The sequence below is a fragment of the Zootoca vivipara genome, chromosome 4 (assembly GCF_965207765.1).
Source record: "Zootoca vivipara chromosome 4, rZooViv2.hap1.1, whole genome shotgun sequence".
Lineage (NCBI taxonomy): Eukaryota > Metazoa > Chordata > Lepidosauria > Squamata > Lacertidae > Zootoca > Zootoca vivipara.
Genome location: NC_142587.1, coordinates 20,352,207 through 20,369,102, shown reverse-complemented (window position 1 = coordinate 20,369,102; position 16,896 = coordinate 20,352,207). Strand labels below are relative to the sequence as shown.

The window sequence follows — 16,896 nt, the reverse complement described above, 5'->3', positions numbered from 1 at the left end:
GGAAAGAGGCACAAGGTTCTGGTAGGGTCCTAGAGCCCTCCCATCTCCTTAAAAACGAAACCAAACCATTTTTAATAGGTTTTTTTAAAAATACAAATACAATAACCATTAAACACTTATCCAGCAGTACATATAATGGTGTTTGTTTTACATACACTTAACACTTTCAGCATTCAAACCTAACGTAACCCCTCCACTGAGAATATTGAGCAGTTGGTATAGGAAAGGTCTTGATTTCTGGTCATTAACATAGTTAAAGAAAGGGGTCCACATTTCTTGGAAGGTGTCTCTGTTCGTTATGCCTCGAATGTGTCTGTCCTCCTGCTTCTGGTGATGCTCAGACATTGCTATATCCCAGATATTAGTTTCCCATATGTTCTTATCTTCTTCCCAAAGCTGGGAAAGCGCTAATTTGACTGTGGAAAGGCAAAACTCTGGGGCCCCCCTTCTCAAAGCCCAGCCCTTCACTCACCCACCTTGGGGAAGGCAGAGCAAGGGCTGGAGGCAATCAAACATTGCTGAGGGGCTCCCCAAAAGGCCTCAGGGGTTGCTCATTGGGCCATCCTCCCATAAGTGATTAGAAGTCCCCAATACATAAGTCCATTTGAATGTCATGGAGGTGATCAACATGAGATGAGACTTCTGGTGCGGCGGCCATTTTGGAACTGGGCAGAGCAGCATCAAAAGTCACTTCTGAGCATGCTCCGCCCAGTTCCAAAATGGCGGCAGCGCTACTTCCGGTCTGCTACTTCCGGTCCAATCCCTTATTTTTCCGGCAGGAACTTGGCAGGTATGCGCTCTGCCCATGTGTGGGCACCAGAAATCGGGCAGAGCGGCACCAGAAGTCGCTTCTACACATGCCCGGCAACCATCTTCGTGGTGGCCGCATGGCGACAGCCATCTTGGCCACCATGCGGCCACTACCAAGATGGCCACCGGGCCTGCGTAGAAGCGACTTCCGGTGCCACTCTGCCTGATTTCCAGTGCCCACACATGGGCGGAGCGGCCCCAGAAGTTGCTTCTACGCAACTTCTGGTGCCGTGCTGCTGCTGATACCACATTTTTCAGCGGGAGACTTGGCAGGTATGGGGCCCTGCTACCTGTCACAGGTGCCACTTCCTCTCTGTGGACTGAATATCTTAAGCCGGGTTGTTCTTTGCCGGGAACCTTATGCTATGAATTGTATCCAAAGGTGCTGGGGCACCGGTGGAACGTTGCTTGTGCGATGGAACAAACCCTTCTCCTTTCTTCCATGCATTGTTGAAATCTGCTCCCAACTGTTGGGGGGCCCCTCCAGAACAGATATTGGAGGCACGGGAAGCCTGCAGAGAGGAGTTGAGAAAAGGACAGCCCCATTGCTTGAGTAGAACCACCCACACAGTGTTGGCTTACAAACCTCTATACTATTTGTTTATTTCCCTGTGGAGTCATTGGTGTCTTGGGTTGTGAAGCTTTGGGTGGGGAGTGTTTGGGTTGGTGGTGGTTCTGGCAGTATCTGTTGTGCTGTGTGGCAGACTTTTCTGTAGCATTACGATGTGGAGTCACAGGTCCCCTCAGAGCTTTCTGGTATTTTCTCTTGATTTGGTGATCTAGTTGCTGCTCAAGGCCAGGGTTATAAAAGTTGGGAATTCCCCGCAAGGCCAGCTGATAAGTTTGTTTTTTTTTAAATATCATTTTTTATTAATTTTTCAAAGATAGAATATAAAGTAGAATACAAACAAACCATAAAAGAATAACACTCTACAACAAAGAAATACAGATAAGAATACAGCAAAATAGAATAAAAATATAAAAGCTTCTTATAACCTTTACTAGTTCCTTTCTTGTATTTGGTGACTCCCTCCTTCCCTCCCTCCACGTTTCTAGTATTAACTATATCAGCGCTCTCGTTTTCAACATTCTTAACTTTTTCTAATACCAACCTATGATTATTATCATTTCCATTCTTCTCATCATTCTTTACTCTTATACATTGAATCTTATATACTTTTAAAAACAAATATCTTCCTCCTTACTTCTTATATACTAGTGCCTCTATAGCATCTTCGTACTTCCACTCCCTTACTACTCAGTTTTAATCTTATAATTCTTTTCCAAATATATCTTAAACTTCTTCCAATCCTCTTCTGCCGGCCAGCTGATAAGTTTGATGGAGTTCTTTCAGGGAAATGGTGAGAGAGATTTGTTTTCGCTGATAGTTCTGCTTGCTGTATATACACAGGCATGGTTTCTTCATTCTTTTTCCAGCTCAACTCTGAAAGCGCTGGTTGACTGCAAAGCAGACATTGACCCAGAATATACCAGATCAGCATATGCACTTCTGGCTTGTAGTGTCCCTTTTCCATTTCACATGGGTAGTCAGGGCTTACATAAATGTTTTGCAGTGTTAAATGCAGCAGCTGCAAGGATTCCTTTGTTTAGGATGTTCTGAGGGCCTTCTGGCGGTTCCCTCGCTGCAAGAAGCTACAGGGAACCAGGCAGAGGGTCTTCTCAGTAGTGTCGCCCACCCTGTGGAATGCCCTCCCACCAGATGTGAAGAACTGTGAAGGCAGCCCTATTGGGAAGTTTTTGTAATGTTTTATTATGTTTTTGTATATGCTGCAAGCTGCCCAGAGTGGCTGGGGTAACCCAGTCAGATGGGAGAGGTACCGGTACAAATAATAAAATTACTATTATTATTAACATGTTCTCAGCTTTAATAATAGGTAATAGCGCTTGAATGTCGCCAGTTCTGTCTCATAGCACCATGTGAATGCAGTGTGCATTGCATTTATTGCTTGAATTTCAATTTGCATTATGCTGGATGTTCCACGGTCTTTTCTCTGGTTTAAGCCAGGGATTGGCACAGAAGTGGTATGGCTAGAACAGGGGAGGTTGGGTATTGCACAAGCAACCTTAATCTGTCAAAATTCTACTCTCATTGCATACCTTTTGAGCAGTAGAGTAGAAGCCAGAGCTGTTCTGGCAATGAAACCTGTTTTTTTGTGATCACCTCCCTGGCTCTTTCCTACGCCTTCATGAAAGGCCTTTTGAGGCCAGTTCTACAGCATTCTTGGGCGTTATGCTATTTTGAAAACTTGGTGAGCTTCATTATTTAGAAGCGTCTAGCCTTGGTATGCAGAACCTCTTGTAGAAAAGCAGAATCACATTCCCTTATTGCCGTGGTTTTCAACTGTTGTGCTGTGGCACCCTGGAATGCATTGAATGATAGTCAGGGTCCCTCCTTCCTTCCCTCCCTCCTCTGATGCCCTCTTCTGTCTCTGCCTCCCAAAGGCTTACACGGCTGTTTGTTGCAGCAGCCCTGGCTACATGCTCCCCAGGCGAATGGTGCCTCTGTGCTGGCCAGGGGGTGCAGGGGGTCAGGAGCTTGTGCTAAGCAAGCAAGTGGGTGAGGGAGCTCAGGCCGCCAGCCTGCCAGCCCTTGGGAATGGACAAACAAGTCCCAGGCCCCTGTGGGGCAGTTTGAGGAAGCAGGGGGGCAGTTCAGAGATTAGGGGCAGCAGCAGCGGCTGCCCAGAGGATTCCCAAGGAGAGGGGAGAGGAGGCTGAGGGAACACTGCACAAGGGAGGGTGTTCAAAAAAGGATGAGAGTCTACCAGCTCTGCAGGCAAGGGGGGACATAACTGGGGCCCTGAGCCGCTCAGGGGTGCTGCAGAAAGAATGTAGTTAGTCAAGGGAGCTGTGGACTCAAAAAGGTAGAAAAGCTCCGCCGCATTGCATGCCTTCAGACCATTGTTTTAGGCTGTTTGCGACATGGAATCAGTGCCTGCTCAGCATTCAGGCTTTTCGTGCTGCAAAAGGGTTTTTCATCTAGTACAGGGGTAGGCAACCTAAGGCCTGTGGGCCGGATGCAGCCCAATCGCCTTCTCAATCCGGCCCACGGGCGGTCCGGGAATCAGCATGTTTTTACATGAGTAGAATGTGTCCTCCTATTTAAAATGCATCTCTGGGTTATTTGTGGGGCCTGCCTGGTGTTTTTACATGAGTAGGATGTGTGCTTTTATTTCAAATGCATCTCTGGGTTATTTGTGGAGCATAGGAATGTGTTCATTTTTTTTCCTTCAAAATATAGTCCGGCCCACCACATGGTCTGAGGACAGTGGACCAGCCCACGGCTGAAAAAGGTTGCTGACCCCTGATCTAGTAGGTGAGAGAGACAAGTTGGTCTAATGAAAAAGAACGCAGTACCTCCTCTGTACTTGCTAATCTCTAGAACCACCTAGATGACCAATATTTACATCGTAGTATAGGTATAGGTCTGGAATCAGAACAGTGACTTGCTTTAAAAATAAATAAATATAGCATATCTGTGTCCCTCTTTCAGCCTTGGTGCAAGTAGTAGTTGCTTCTCAGTTAGGAACTTGTTGCATTATTGGGGGAATTTGAGTCAGGAGGCCTTCCACTTGCCTGATGAGTCAGAAGAGGCACCTTTGCCACGTAGGTGAGCTGAGGTACAGGTTCCCTTTGCTGTTGTGTGATTCGGGGGATGTATCCTCTCTTCCTTCTATAACATCGATCTGTGTATTTGAGTCTATATCATGTCCCAGTAGGTAGCTCTGGACCATTTGGCTTTTTAAAGCAAGACTATGAAACCCAAGTTATACCTCCTCCATGGGTCATACAGTGTAGTCACACAAATCCCATGTACAAGTACTATCCCACTTAGTACCGGGGTTAAAAACTTAGATATATAAGCTAGGTGCTAAATTTCAAATGATGGACTGTCATCTAGCTAGTGCAGATGACAGCTTTGAGCTAGGTTAGGCTAAAGAAGAAAAGTCACTTGATCCATGGACAGTCCACATATTTATTGGCCTATTCCAACTTCTTTTTCTTAATGGCGATTGCTGCACAGAAAAAGCATTTTGGTTCCAGAAATTCATTCTGATTGTGCAGATAAATACAACTGATAGAATTCTACAGGCTGGGGTGTTAGTGTGTGGAAGCTGTCCAGATCCAATGATCCCCAGATGGTGGAGATGTCAGGCACCATCCTGGTGACAAGGCATCTTCACTTGGTCACAAGTGGTCAAAAAACCAGGTGCAAAAGGTACCTGGCTAATTTCGAACACTGCTTAGTACATTCTGTTTGGAATGTTGTGTGGTATTGAGGGATGTACGCAGGATCAATGCTGTTCCATTGTTCCTGTGTTGACCTTATTCAGTAACAGCTCACTAGTTTGACTTTTCATACCTTTGCATCTCCAAGGGGAATACACACATCGTAACATGTTTTAGTGCCTGCATTTCAAAAACCAGTCGATATCTGTAAATGTCTTTATCTGTACTACAGAATACTCTATAATTGTATACAGTCGTACCCTGGAAGTCGAACAGAATTCATTCCGGAAGTCAGTTTGACTTCCAAAACCAAAGCGTGGGTTCTGATTGGCTCTAGGAAGCTCCTGCAGCCAATCGGAAGCCCCATTGGATGTTCAGCTTCCAAAAATAGTTCGCAAAGTGGAACACTCACTTCCAGGTTTGTGGCGTTTGGGAGTCAGAACATTCAAGAACGTTCAAGAAATGTTCGAAAACCAAGGTACGACTGTACTTAATAGACCTGCTTCTACTGTAACAGAATAGGAATACTATTTCACCACTAGATGGCCCTGAATTATTAGTCTATTTTGTGCAAGGAAGGTGTATGGTCCCTCTCTCAAACTTATTGGCTAGTCAGCTTTCTTTTAAAAGTCTATTTAAACTCAGATGGAGGAGGGGGAAAATATACTGCTCATTCTGCCAATCTTTAGGGTTTAGAGTAAGTAAAATACTTTATGGATGTGATAAAAAAGACTACTTACAAATATTGCCAGATCCAAAGGATCTAAAACCCGGACTACTTGGAGCCAAAGGGCGGATAATGGATTGAGATTGAATCCCGACAAGACAGAAGTACTGTTTCTGGGGGACAGGGTGTGTGCACAATTCAAAGTGTTGGTGTTGACCTTTAAAGCCATAAACGGCTTTGGCCGTGCATACCTGAAGTAGCTTCTCTTCACCCCCAACATTCAGCCTGGACACTGAGGTCCAGCTCCAATGACCTTCTGGCAGTTCCCTCACTGCGAGAAGAAGAACCCCCTCCCATCAGATGTCAAGGAGATAAACAACTATCTGCCTTTTAGAAGACATCTGAAGGCAGCCCTGTACAGGGAAGTTTTAAATGTTTGATGTCTTAAAAAGGTAAAGGCCCCCCTGACCATCAGGTCCAGTCGTGTCCAACTCTGGGGTTGTGGCGCTCATCTTGCTCTATAGGCCGAGGGAGCTGGCGTTTGTCCGCAGACAGCTTCCGGGTCATGTGGCCAGCATGACAAAGCTGCTTCTGGCGAACCAGTGCAGCGCACAAAAATGCCGTTTACCTTCCCACCAGAGCGGTCCCTATTTATCTACTTGCACTTTGATGTGCTTTCGAACTGCTAGGTGGGCAGGAGCTGGGACCGAGCAACGGGAGCTCACCCCATTGCAGGGATTCGAACCGCCGACCTTCTGATCAGCAAGCCCTAGACTCTGTGGTTTAACCCACAGCACCACCTGGGTCCCTGTTTGATGTCTTACTGTGTTTTAATTTGTTGGAAGGCGCCCAGAGTGGCTGGGGCAACCCAGTCAGATGGGCAACGTATAAATAATGTATTATTTATTTATTTATTTATTTATTATTATTTATTACTGCTACTAAATGGGACACCTGTCCAAGAGGCTTACATAATGGGCCTGAGACAAGGTGGAATGGTAACACTGTTTTGACAACTGAAAATGAGCCAGAGGGAGGATGAGATCTTGGGGAGAACTGTTCATATACTTAGGCAAATACTCTGTTTCATAACCGACTGTAATGTGTCAGTAACAATACAAATATAATGCAAATATTGTCCAAGTGGCAGTTCATACTATAAAGCAGCGGGAAGAGAAGGGAGGCAGAAGCTGAAGAAAGACCTGTGAGTGGAGAGGAGAGTGTTGTCCTTTTCCCATTCTTGGAGTTTCCTGTGGGAAACTCACCAAACAAGCTGCACCTGGAACAGTACGGAGAGTGCAGCTGACTGCTCAATGGACATGGCTGTGCTGGACAGCCTGAGGAAGCTCTGCCCACCTTGCCCATGAAAAAGAAAGTCTAGAGTGAGAGACTAGGGCTATGTCCGCAGCAACCCTGCTCTTTGTGAGACTTTTGTGGGTGGGCTGAGAGTTTGTTTGGACTCTGGGTGAGTTCCAGGGTGGAGCCCTGGGTGAGAGCCAGGAAGCTGATAGGGAGGGTGTGTCTAGAGGCAAAAAAACTGATATTGTCTTAGATTTATTAGTAATGTTGTATTAATGCAAAATATTTGTATATGTCAACTCTGTATTTTTTGTAGTATTTGTTGCTTAGGCTGTCTGTTGTTGCTTTAGTTTTTTGTACACCGCTTAATATCTATCTGTCTATCTATCATCTCTATAGTGGTACCTTAGTTCTTGAACTTAATCTGTTCCGGGAGTCTGTTTGACTCCCCAAACCATTCGAAAACCAAGGCATGGCTTCCAAGTGGCTGCAGGAGCTTCCTGCACTCAATCGGAAGCTGCAGAAGCCATGTCGGATGTTTGACTTCCAAAAAACATTAGCAAACCGGAAAACTTCCGGGTTTGCAGCTTTCGGGAGCCAAGCCATTCGGGTAACCAAGGTACCACTCTATCTATCTATCTATCTATCCATCTATCTATCTAATCTTAAGCAATAGAGAAATGATATAAATGAATAAAAACCTTCACTTTGTTGGACATTGCTTGCATGTCAGGGTAAAGCTATTTGCGTTTCAGCTCCTTTGTTAGCCCATGTTTGAGTTGCATCAGTCCTCAGGTGTGAAATTGTTTCTGCTTTCTTTGCATTCTGCTTTGGATTCTCTCTCTCCTCCCCGACCCCCTTTGTGGTTTACTATTTTGGATGAATGGGAATCTTTCATTGAAAAGGGCAAATGTGCTATGTGCAGAACCAGAATAACTTATCTGATAGCAGGGATCTTTGGGGCAGCTTGCAGTAAGAATGGGTTGTTTAGAAGATAACATTGGAGCTCAGTAATTCTCCCATCAAAGGGATGTAGTCCAAGGGCAGATAGCATCCATCATGATACAAGGGACTTCACAAGAGGTAAGCATCTTAGAAATGCTCACCAGCCAATGGCTTCTAATCAGTTCTGCAACCTGTCTTGAGAATGATCTTCAGCCCAACATTTTCATCTCTCAAAGGTTTCCTTGGGGGGAAATATAGAAAACCTCTCAAAGGTTTCCTTGCGAGATTATAGAAACCCTATAATCCCTAAAATTGCACCTTCTGATTCCAGGCCTTTTCATGTTAAAGGTGGTACAGTACAATTGGCAAGGTCAATCTACTGTATATTCCTGCGTATAAGACTACTTTTTAACCCAGGAAAATCTTCTCAAAAGTCGGGGGTCGTCTTATACGCCGGGCCGTAATTCTTATTCGGCGAGTATATCCTAAACTCTATATTTTAACTGGAAAAGTTGGGGGTCGTCTTATACGGCCAGTCCGTCTTGTATGCCGGAATATATAGTTAACGCAAGGAAAGAGAGGAAGCTTCTCATATGTTTAATCATGAAAATGCATCATTGGTACTTGGATCTGCAGCAAAACTAGAGCTTCGGTGTCTGGGCTCATCTCTTAAGTGGATACCACGTTGATTTGACGTACCACAAATGAGTATTTCTGCTTTATGCTCCCTCTGATCTTTACCAGTCCTTTTCCGCAACATTGGACAAGTTGCTTAAGTGGGACTCAGCAAGAACAGAAGAAAAACAGCTCACTCACTCATCTAGTGAAATCGACTCCAACCCATAAAAACCTAGGCTTCAGTAAACCAGTTAGTCTTTACGGGTTTTCGTTGTCTGCATTTCTTGCTGCATGAGACTAATGCTGCATTTTTTTTAAAAGAAGCATCTTCCAACCCTAGTTTTTGTTGATGATGCCACAGACTTGATTTGCAAAGGTGTTTTTGTTTTTTAATGTTTATAGTGTTACCTGGAGAAGTGAGATTTAACAACTGGAAGATAGTGATCAAAGGAAACATAGATAAAAGGGTTGCAGAGGTTAGTCTGTGAATGTAGGAGTAAAACATTTGGTACTCTCACTTTCTTAGTGGACGACTTCCAAGCATTTTACTTGTAGAGGCCTTTAGAACATTGTAGGTTACATTGTTTATTAGAACTAATACAGAAAAGGAAATGAAGGACTTTGTCTGCGATTGTTTAGTTCCCCAACCACAGGCCAAGGATCCTGTCTAAAGCATCTCTGTTGCAAAGAACAGTCCACTCTCAACTTCAGTGACAGATTCCCTTCTTTGCAGGACTTTGATCTAAAGAAGCTAACTCACTAACTCCTCCTGCCTTGGGGATCAAGTCTGCTTCAAGTCATTTAATCAGTATTTTTGGACATATTCTATTGGGCTAGAAATTTCATGTAAGTTCAGGTAATTGATTCCCATGCTTCTTCACTCCTGGAGTTCAAAGGTTCTTCCAAATGTGGGTGCAGGATGTCATCATCTCTTATAGTAGAGAAAAGCTCAGCCTTGTTTTTAAGAAGTCTTATTTCCCATTTTCTCCTCCAAACTGAGCAAACATACTGGTCTTTCCTCCTGCTTTTTACGAGCCATCAGTTTTAGGCCTCTAATCATCTTTATTTCGTTTCTATGGATACTTCCAGATTTTTGTCCCAAATGGATGTGACCAGAGTTGAATATGACACAGATATCATCCATTTGAATATAATGGGAGAATTAGCATGAATCACCTCTCCTTTCTTACTTGCAATAACCTTTTGAATGCAGCTCATGTGATACTGGCTTCCCCCCAAACTGTTTCTTTGGCTCTAAAACTTCATGCTCACATATTTTAATGTTGTAATTCCTCCTTGTGCCAATTGCGGGATACAGGTCATTTACCTGAGCTCTTCCTCCATAAATATCATCTTCCAGTTTTGAGAACTATAGAGAAAACTTTCTAGAAAAGGGGAAAAGAGGCACCATTGCTCTGAAAGTAGGCCAAATACTCAAGAATGTAGTGAACCTTACACTTGTTGAAATGATGGTAAGACATTAACGAGCAATACATTTAGGTAGAGATCTCAGGTGGTTCAACGGGTCAGTCCATATGACCTTCTGGCTTTGAACCAGAAGGTTGGTGGTTCGATCCCACCAAGGGACAGCTGTGGACAGGATTCCAGCATTGCAGTGGGTTGAGCTATATGAGGTTGGGGTCCCTTCCAACTCTACAGTTCTGTGATTCCGCGAGGTTATGGGGGGTTGTTGATTATTGAGGGGGAGAGTTGATGAAAAGCAGTTGCAAATACAGTAACATTTGCTATAGTATTGGCCAATACTGTGTTTGCAGAGTAAGAAGACCCTGTCCCCAGGGTTACCCTGTGATACGGTAGTTTTTCTTTCATTATATATATATATATATATATATATGAGTTTCAAGTGCATGATAAACATATTGTATGTTGGCCGACATGTTTGTTCATTAAACTGTCAAAGAAGCAGAGCATAAAGGGATATTTTTCTCAGTAATTAATTGAGCTAGCAGTATTGCAAGCAAGGCAAGTTTGGCTTTTTGGCCTTGAAAGCACATTTAAATACACAAAAGAGTGCATGGAGCAATCAGAGCTTTCCATTTATTTTTAAAATTTACAGCCTTGCCCCACTCTGCAAACTGCTTTTGCAGCTTCTGGGAATTTAAGAAGCAGCTTCGATGTCTCAGGAGGCGAGACTGTAGTTGCCTTAAAAAGAAAAGTTAAAATCTCTTATGCGCATGTTGAGTGAGCTGCAGACTTTTTTTGGATTGCATCCATTGACTCTTTAAGAAACTGTTTGCTTCTGTATTCGGAGGGAATGAGTCACAAGTCCACGGAACTGCTAATATTAAACAAACTGATTGCTGGCAGTGAATTGTGCTTGGATGGTATTTAAGTGTAGGGTTGCGAAGGTTGTGCACCGATGACTGTGCTGGGAAAATATCCTAAGCCTGAGATCCACATATGGTAGAAATGCAAAATAATGTTAACGGTGTTGCTGTTTGCTTCATTTATGAATTGTTTCTGTTGAAGCAGGTTGAAGCAGTTTCACAATACAATATAAGCATGTTTAAGACAACAGCATACAGTCATACCTCTGGTTGCGTCAACTTCAGGTTGCGTATTTTCAGCTTAAGTATGTGGTGGACCTGGAAACGTTTACTTCCGGGTTCCACCGCACACATGCACAGAAGCCCTCTATTGGTGCTTCTCACATGCACGGAAGCCCCGCTCTGGATACGTATTTTTCGGGGTGAGAACAGCACCCCGGAACGGATCAGGTACGTATCCAGAGGTACCACTGTATATAAAAATTTCAGTTCTAACACAGATACTGATTTGGATAAAAATCACCACTTAGCAGACTTGCTGAAAGAGGAAATGGCTTCCTCATAATAACCTTTTAAGTTGAGGTACACTTTTGCCTGGTGCCTAAAAATATATAATGAAGGCGCCAGGCGAACTTCCCTGGGAAGAGCATTCCACAAATGGGGAGCCACTGCAGAGAAGGCTCTCTCCAGTAGAGGGCACACAAAGAAGGGCCTCAGAAGATGATCTCAGGGTCCGGGTAGGTTCACATGGAAAGAGGCGATCCTTGAGGTAGTATTGTCCTAAGCCACTGTAGACAAATATTGGAATAATGGGCAAGCTGTCCTTTGAGGAACACTTGCCAACCATTATTGATCTTTGGTTTGAGGGACTCCCGAATAGTTTTTGGACAACCGTAGGGATCCTTGGAACATAGCTTGAAAGCTACCTTCTCTACACAAGTATATATATTGTTATGGATGTATCTGCTCTACTCAAGTATATATATATAATTATGGATGTAAAATCTGCCCCTTTTGGAAGAAAACTGAAACTTTTGGGGAAATTGAAATATATCCATTAATTGTTTTCTCATGAAAATGGGTGTTTACTCTGAAGACTCAGTTTAGTAGAGCTTATTTCCAGGATAAGGGCCTCAAAAGTATACTGTATGTTCCTTAGTTTTGCAGAAGCAAAATTTCAGGAGAGTGCTGTGTGTGTGTTTATATATTTCCCTTCAGTCAAAACCAATTCCCAGAGTAGCTTACGAATATTTGTGGTAAGACAATGCTTGCTCCCCAGGCTTACATTTTAAAAGGCAGGGCACAAAAGGAAAAGGGACTGGGCATTAGTTTTTACTTATATATAAAGCATTCATGAAAACTATGTAAAAAAATTTTTTTAAATTCTTACGTTTTTTTGGTTGATATTTAGATAATTATTTTTCTACCTTTACAGGATACAAAATTATGGATAATAATGGAATATCTTGGTGGAGGTTCTGCTCTTGACCTTGTAAGTAATCAGCTTATAGTAATGGAACTAAAGGGTATTTATCTGAGTTTGCAGTTGTTTCTATGTGCATTATAAATTCAGAGTGATATCCAGTGATGTCCGACTGCTTAGACAAAAAGACATCCAGCTTCTTTTCTTTCCTCTCCAGCACTCCTAAACCCCAAAAACTGCTCTGGAGTTGCCCCAATCCTCCAGGTCAGATCTCGAGAGTGCATTGGGGGGGGGGTGCGCAAGGGGGAAGTTGGGAAGAAGAAAAGTTGTTGCTACATTGGATCTCACCAATAGGAATTTATTTATTTGTTGTGCTTATTTCTCACCCTCACTTTGATGATTCCAAGCCAGCTTCGTGTAAGCCTCATAAATTTGTGGTAACTAACTTTAGTAAGAGGGTAAATTTATGTACCTGAGCCATTAGTTCTTGGCTTAATAATATAGGAAAAAGTACTTTGATTGTGTCATTTGATTTTTATTGAAATAAATGCCCCCATCCTTAATCCTCTTCCATGGATATTGAGTAGGTTTTGCAAGAAAAACTGTGAGCCATGATCCGCTGTAATAAAATTGGAATAATGATGAGTGAGCAGAAGCTGTTTGCCTCACAGGAATTGATTTCGATTCAAAAGTCCCCTAAAAAAGGGAAAATTAGAAAGGTTGCCGCCCCAGTGAGAGGGGAGGGGGAAGGATTCAGGTTGGGGACAGAAAGAAAAGGGGATGGAAGATAAAAAGTTGGGAATGCAGCAGTAGAGGAAGAGCAACGGTTGGACTGGGACAGAGTAGGAGTGGGGTGAAGGTGGAATATTGGTTTAATTTTCATTGAATGGATAAAGATGGTCTGAACCTGGAAAGTTTTAAGGAGCTAGCTGAAATCTCTGGAGACATCGATTCCAAGGGAAGGGGGGTTGAATTAGTTTTAAAAATGGGATTAAAAAGAAAGAAAGAAGAAGAAGATATAGAAAATGATGTATGGATATTTTTGGGTAGAGAATAATGGTATTGGAGTAAAGTAAAGAGTAAGTAAAAAGTAAAGAGAATTATGATGTATTATAGGAGATGGAATTAAAATGAGAAATATTTTTTGTAAGGATAAATGTTTAAGAATTAAGTTTTAAATTATAAGATATGATGTAAAATTAAGATATTTGGAAACTGCAAAATTTAGTTATCAAAAATCAGCTCAAGAGGGGGATGTGAGGAAGTCCGCAGTGTTAAGAAATAAGATTATATAATTGGTTATAATTGGAATGTTTCTTATAATTGGAATTGTATGATTAATTTGGATTTGTAAAATGCTAATTGAAAATAATTTTAATGTGATTTGATGTGTTTTAATTGGAAAATTTAATTAAAAGTATTTTTTTTTTAAAAAAAGAAGCTGTTTGCCTCAAACGGCTCTGTCCTCGTAGAGCAGCCCAGTCAAACACTGAAAACTCCATAGGTGATTCAGTATTGAACTGAGTATTGAATTGAGGGGAGCAGATTCCCTTCCAGCTGAATGCCTAATTCTTCTGCATCCTCCCTCCAATTCCTCACAGCCTTCCTCGCAGCCTGTCCCAGTTCCCAAGGGGAAAAAATTACACCTCGAGTTGGCATTTAGTATTGCCGCTGCCTGAGAACATGAATGTGCAGAAAAGGTCAAAATAAATACTTCTGTAGTTTTGTGTTGTTGCTGATTTCTCACGTTTCCTCTTCTATTGTGTATGACTGTCTAAAATTCTTGACTTCAATTCCCCAACCCCCCAAAGGTTTATCAGCTGTATTTGTGTGACATTTATCTTGGAAAAGTAATCTGTTGTGTTTCTCCTAGTTAGAACCAGGGTCTCTTGATGAAATCCAGATTGCTACGATACTGAGAGAGATTCTGAAAGGCCTTGATTATTTGCATTCAGAAAAGAAAATCCACAGAGATATTAAAGGTAAAACTTTGTAGGGTGTGTGTTTTAAATGCTTTGGGTTGAATCCAGTCTTACGGTAGTCATGGTTAGAGTAGACCCATTGAAATCAAATCATTTTAGTCCTTATTTCTGTGGGTCCTTGACTAAGTGAACCTATTTAGCTTAAACTTTCGAACTAAACATTCTTTTTCAAAAAAAAAAAATATTTTCTAGCTGCTAATGTGCTGCTGTCTGAACAAGGAGAAGTCAAACTAGCAGACTTTGGTGTAGCCGGACAACTAACTGATACACAAATAAAGAGAAATACCTTTGTGGGTACACCGTTTTGGATGGCACCAGAAGTAATCAAGCAGTCAGCGTATGATTCAAAGGTAAGATTAAATTAGGACTGCTTTAGGGTTCAGAGTTGGGCCTGAAAATCTGTTCTCTTTGTTAGGTGAAATAATACCTTGGTACTCGAACGGCTTGACTCCTGAACAAATCGTCTCCCGAACGCTGCAAACCCGGAAGTTAGTGTTCCAGTTTGCTAAGTTTTTTTCGGAACCCTAATGTCCGAAGAGACTTCCGCAACTTCCTGTTGAGTGCAGGAAGCTCTTGCAGCCAGTCGGAAGCTGCGCCTTGTTTTTTGAACGGATTAAGTTCGAGAACCAAGGTACCACTATACTGTATATATAGGTTTGTATATATGCTGTATGTTTTATTAACACGTTTCACAGTACAATAAAAGACAAGGTAGTTACACACACACACACAAAGGAAAAGACAGAAAGAAAAGAAGAAAGAAAAGATAGAAGAGATAAAAAGTACCCAATATATCTCCCCAATATACCGTATCTTAACTTTTGTCCCATACCAAAAAGGGCGTGTCCTCCCAGCTCTCACCTGGGGGCCTTCCTCTCTTCTCCCAGCCTCTGATCCTGAGAGATTTCTGCTTCCCTGTCTCTCACACAAGGACCTTCAGACTGTACACCATGCTGAAATTTTCTTAGGAGGATTTACCTGGATCCCTTTTGTATAGCCCTTATTGCTCACGCAGGTGTTTAGGATTATAATATTTCCAGAATTGTTACGTAAAGGGGTATGAAAAAACAGACCGCTCATGTTTATTTTGAGTGCCTATTTCGAATAACTAAAATTAAGATGCAGAGAGAAGGGTGTGTTTGTTTCATGAACGATCAGTCAGTGAAATGAATGAAATTTTGCAGTTGGTTTCAACGAAAGGGCTCCCTTTTCCCCTCCCTCCTGCTGTAAGTAAGATGGCTTCTGTGTTACAGGCAGATATATGGTCACTGGGCATAACAGCCATAGAGCTTGCGAAAGGTGAGCCTCCACATTCAGAGCTACATCCCATGAAAGTTCTCTTCCTGATTCCAAAGAACAACCCACCAACATTAGAAGGAAACTACAGCAAACCTCTGAAGGAGTTCGTTGAAGCCTGCTTGAACAAGGACCCAAGTTTTGTAAGTTGTTTTGGTTTTTCCACACCCCATATATCTTTGGTCATGTTGCTTAACGCACATGTGGGAAAATGGAAGACTGAACTGTCAATAACATTTCAACGTTTTGTGTACTGTATTGTATATACCTTTTATCCAACAAAATAATTTTATTCTGACACACCCCTGTTTTTTGTGGAGCTTTGTCCTGAAAATGTCTGCCTTTCTCCTTCCCATGTTACTTTTTAAAAAATGGATTACATATTGAATTTAATAATAATAATAATAATAATGTTATTTGTACCCTGCCTATCCAACTGGGTTGCTGCAGCATTTCATTCAAAACAGCCTCTTTCAGTTAAGATAAAGGAGAATTGAGAGGGTTTCTTTCAAATATAAAAATCTTTGCCAAAACCACGTTCATTTCATGTGGGTTTCACTTTGTCTATTCAGTCCACATTTTGTTCAGGCTGATGACAAACAGGTGTCACTTCCCACAAATTGTTTAGCTTTCTTATATTCTCTAGGATCAAAATATTTTGATGGAGGTTTACAAGCTATCTACATTTTAAGCTGTTTCTCACTTTCTATGATCCATTTATACTACTGATTAGCAACTACTTTTGTCGTGGAAGCACTTGGACCACCTTCCTGTTGGGTGCAAAGGTTGCTTCTGGGATGTGGAATAGGGAAACGCTTGATTGGCAGCTAGGGATTTAGGTAGCTGTGCATGTATTGCATTGGCGAGTCCGCCCAAAAGTATTAATGAATCCATGCCTAAAGTCTACTATGGCTCATCTTTCCACCTATGTATATTTTTAGTGAAATCGATATGCTGAGAAAGGAATAAAAGGAATACAGGAGAATTAAGCATTCATTAGCTACAAATACACATTTCTTAGAATATACTAATGCCTGATGTCCGTCTTTAGTAACTGTGTGTTTAGCATTTTGGTGGACTTCAGTTTCTTTTTCTCAGTTATCTCCTTGTAAATCAGCTGAAGTGTATTTAGCAAAGCAACTTGGTTTTATTTTTAAGAGACCAACGGCAAAAGAACTCCTGAAGCACAAGTTTATAATACGGAATGCGAAGAAAACATCTTACTTGACAGATCTCATTGACAGGCATAAAAGATGGAAGTCTGAGCAGAACCATGATAACTCCAGTTCTGAAGATTCAGATGGGTAAGCATGAAAG

The 16,896-nt window shown here is 42.1% G+C and overlaps 1 protein-coding gene across 1 annotated transcript in view; it reads left to right on the top strand.

Annotated features, from left to right (window-relative positions):
- STK24 (serine/threonine kinase 24) overlaps positions 1-16,896 on the top strand; it is a 42,718-nt gene that overhangs the window by 12,109 nt on the left and 13,713 nt on the right. The window contains exons 3-7 of the mRNA XM_035114364.3: positions 12,314-12,370; positions 14,175-14,283; positions 14,476-14,633; positions 15,537-15,722; positions 16,738-16,883. Of these exons, the coding sequence (XP_034970255.1) occupies positions 12,314-12,370; positions 14,175-14,283; positions 14,476-14,633; positions 15,537-15,722; positions 16,738-16,883 (656 nt within the window). The remainder of the gene's footprint in view (positions 1-12,313; positions 12,371-14,174; positions 14,284-14,475; positions 14,634-15,536; positions 15,723-16,737; positions 16,884-16,896) is intronic.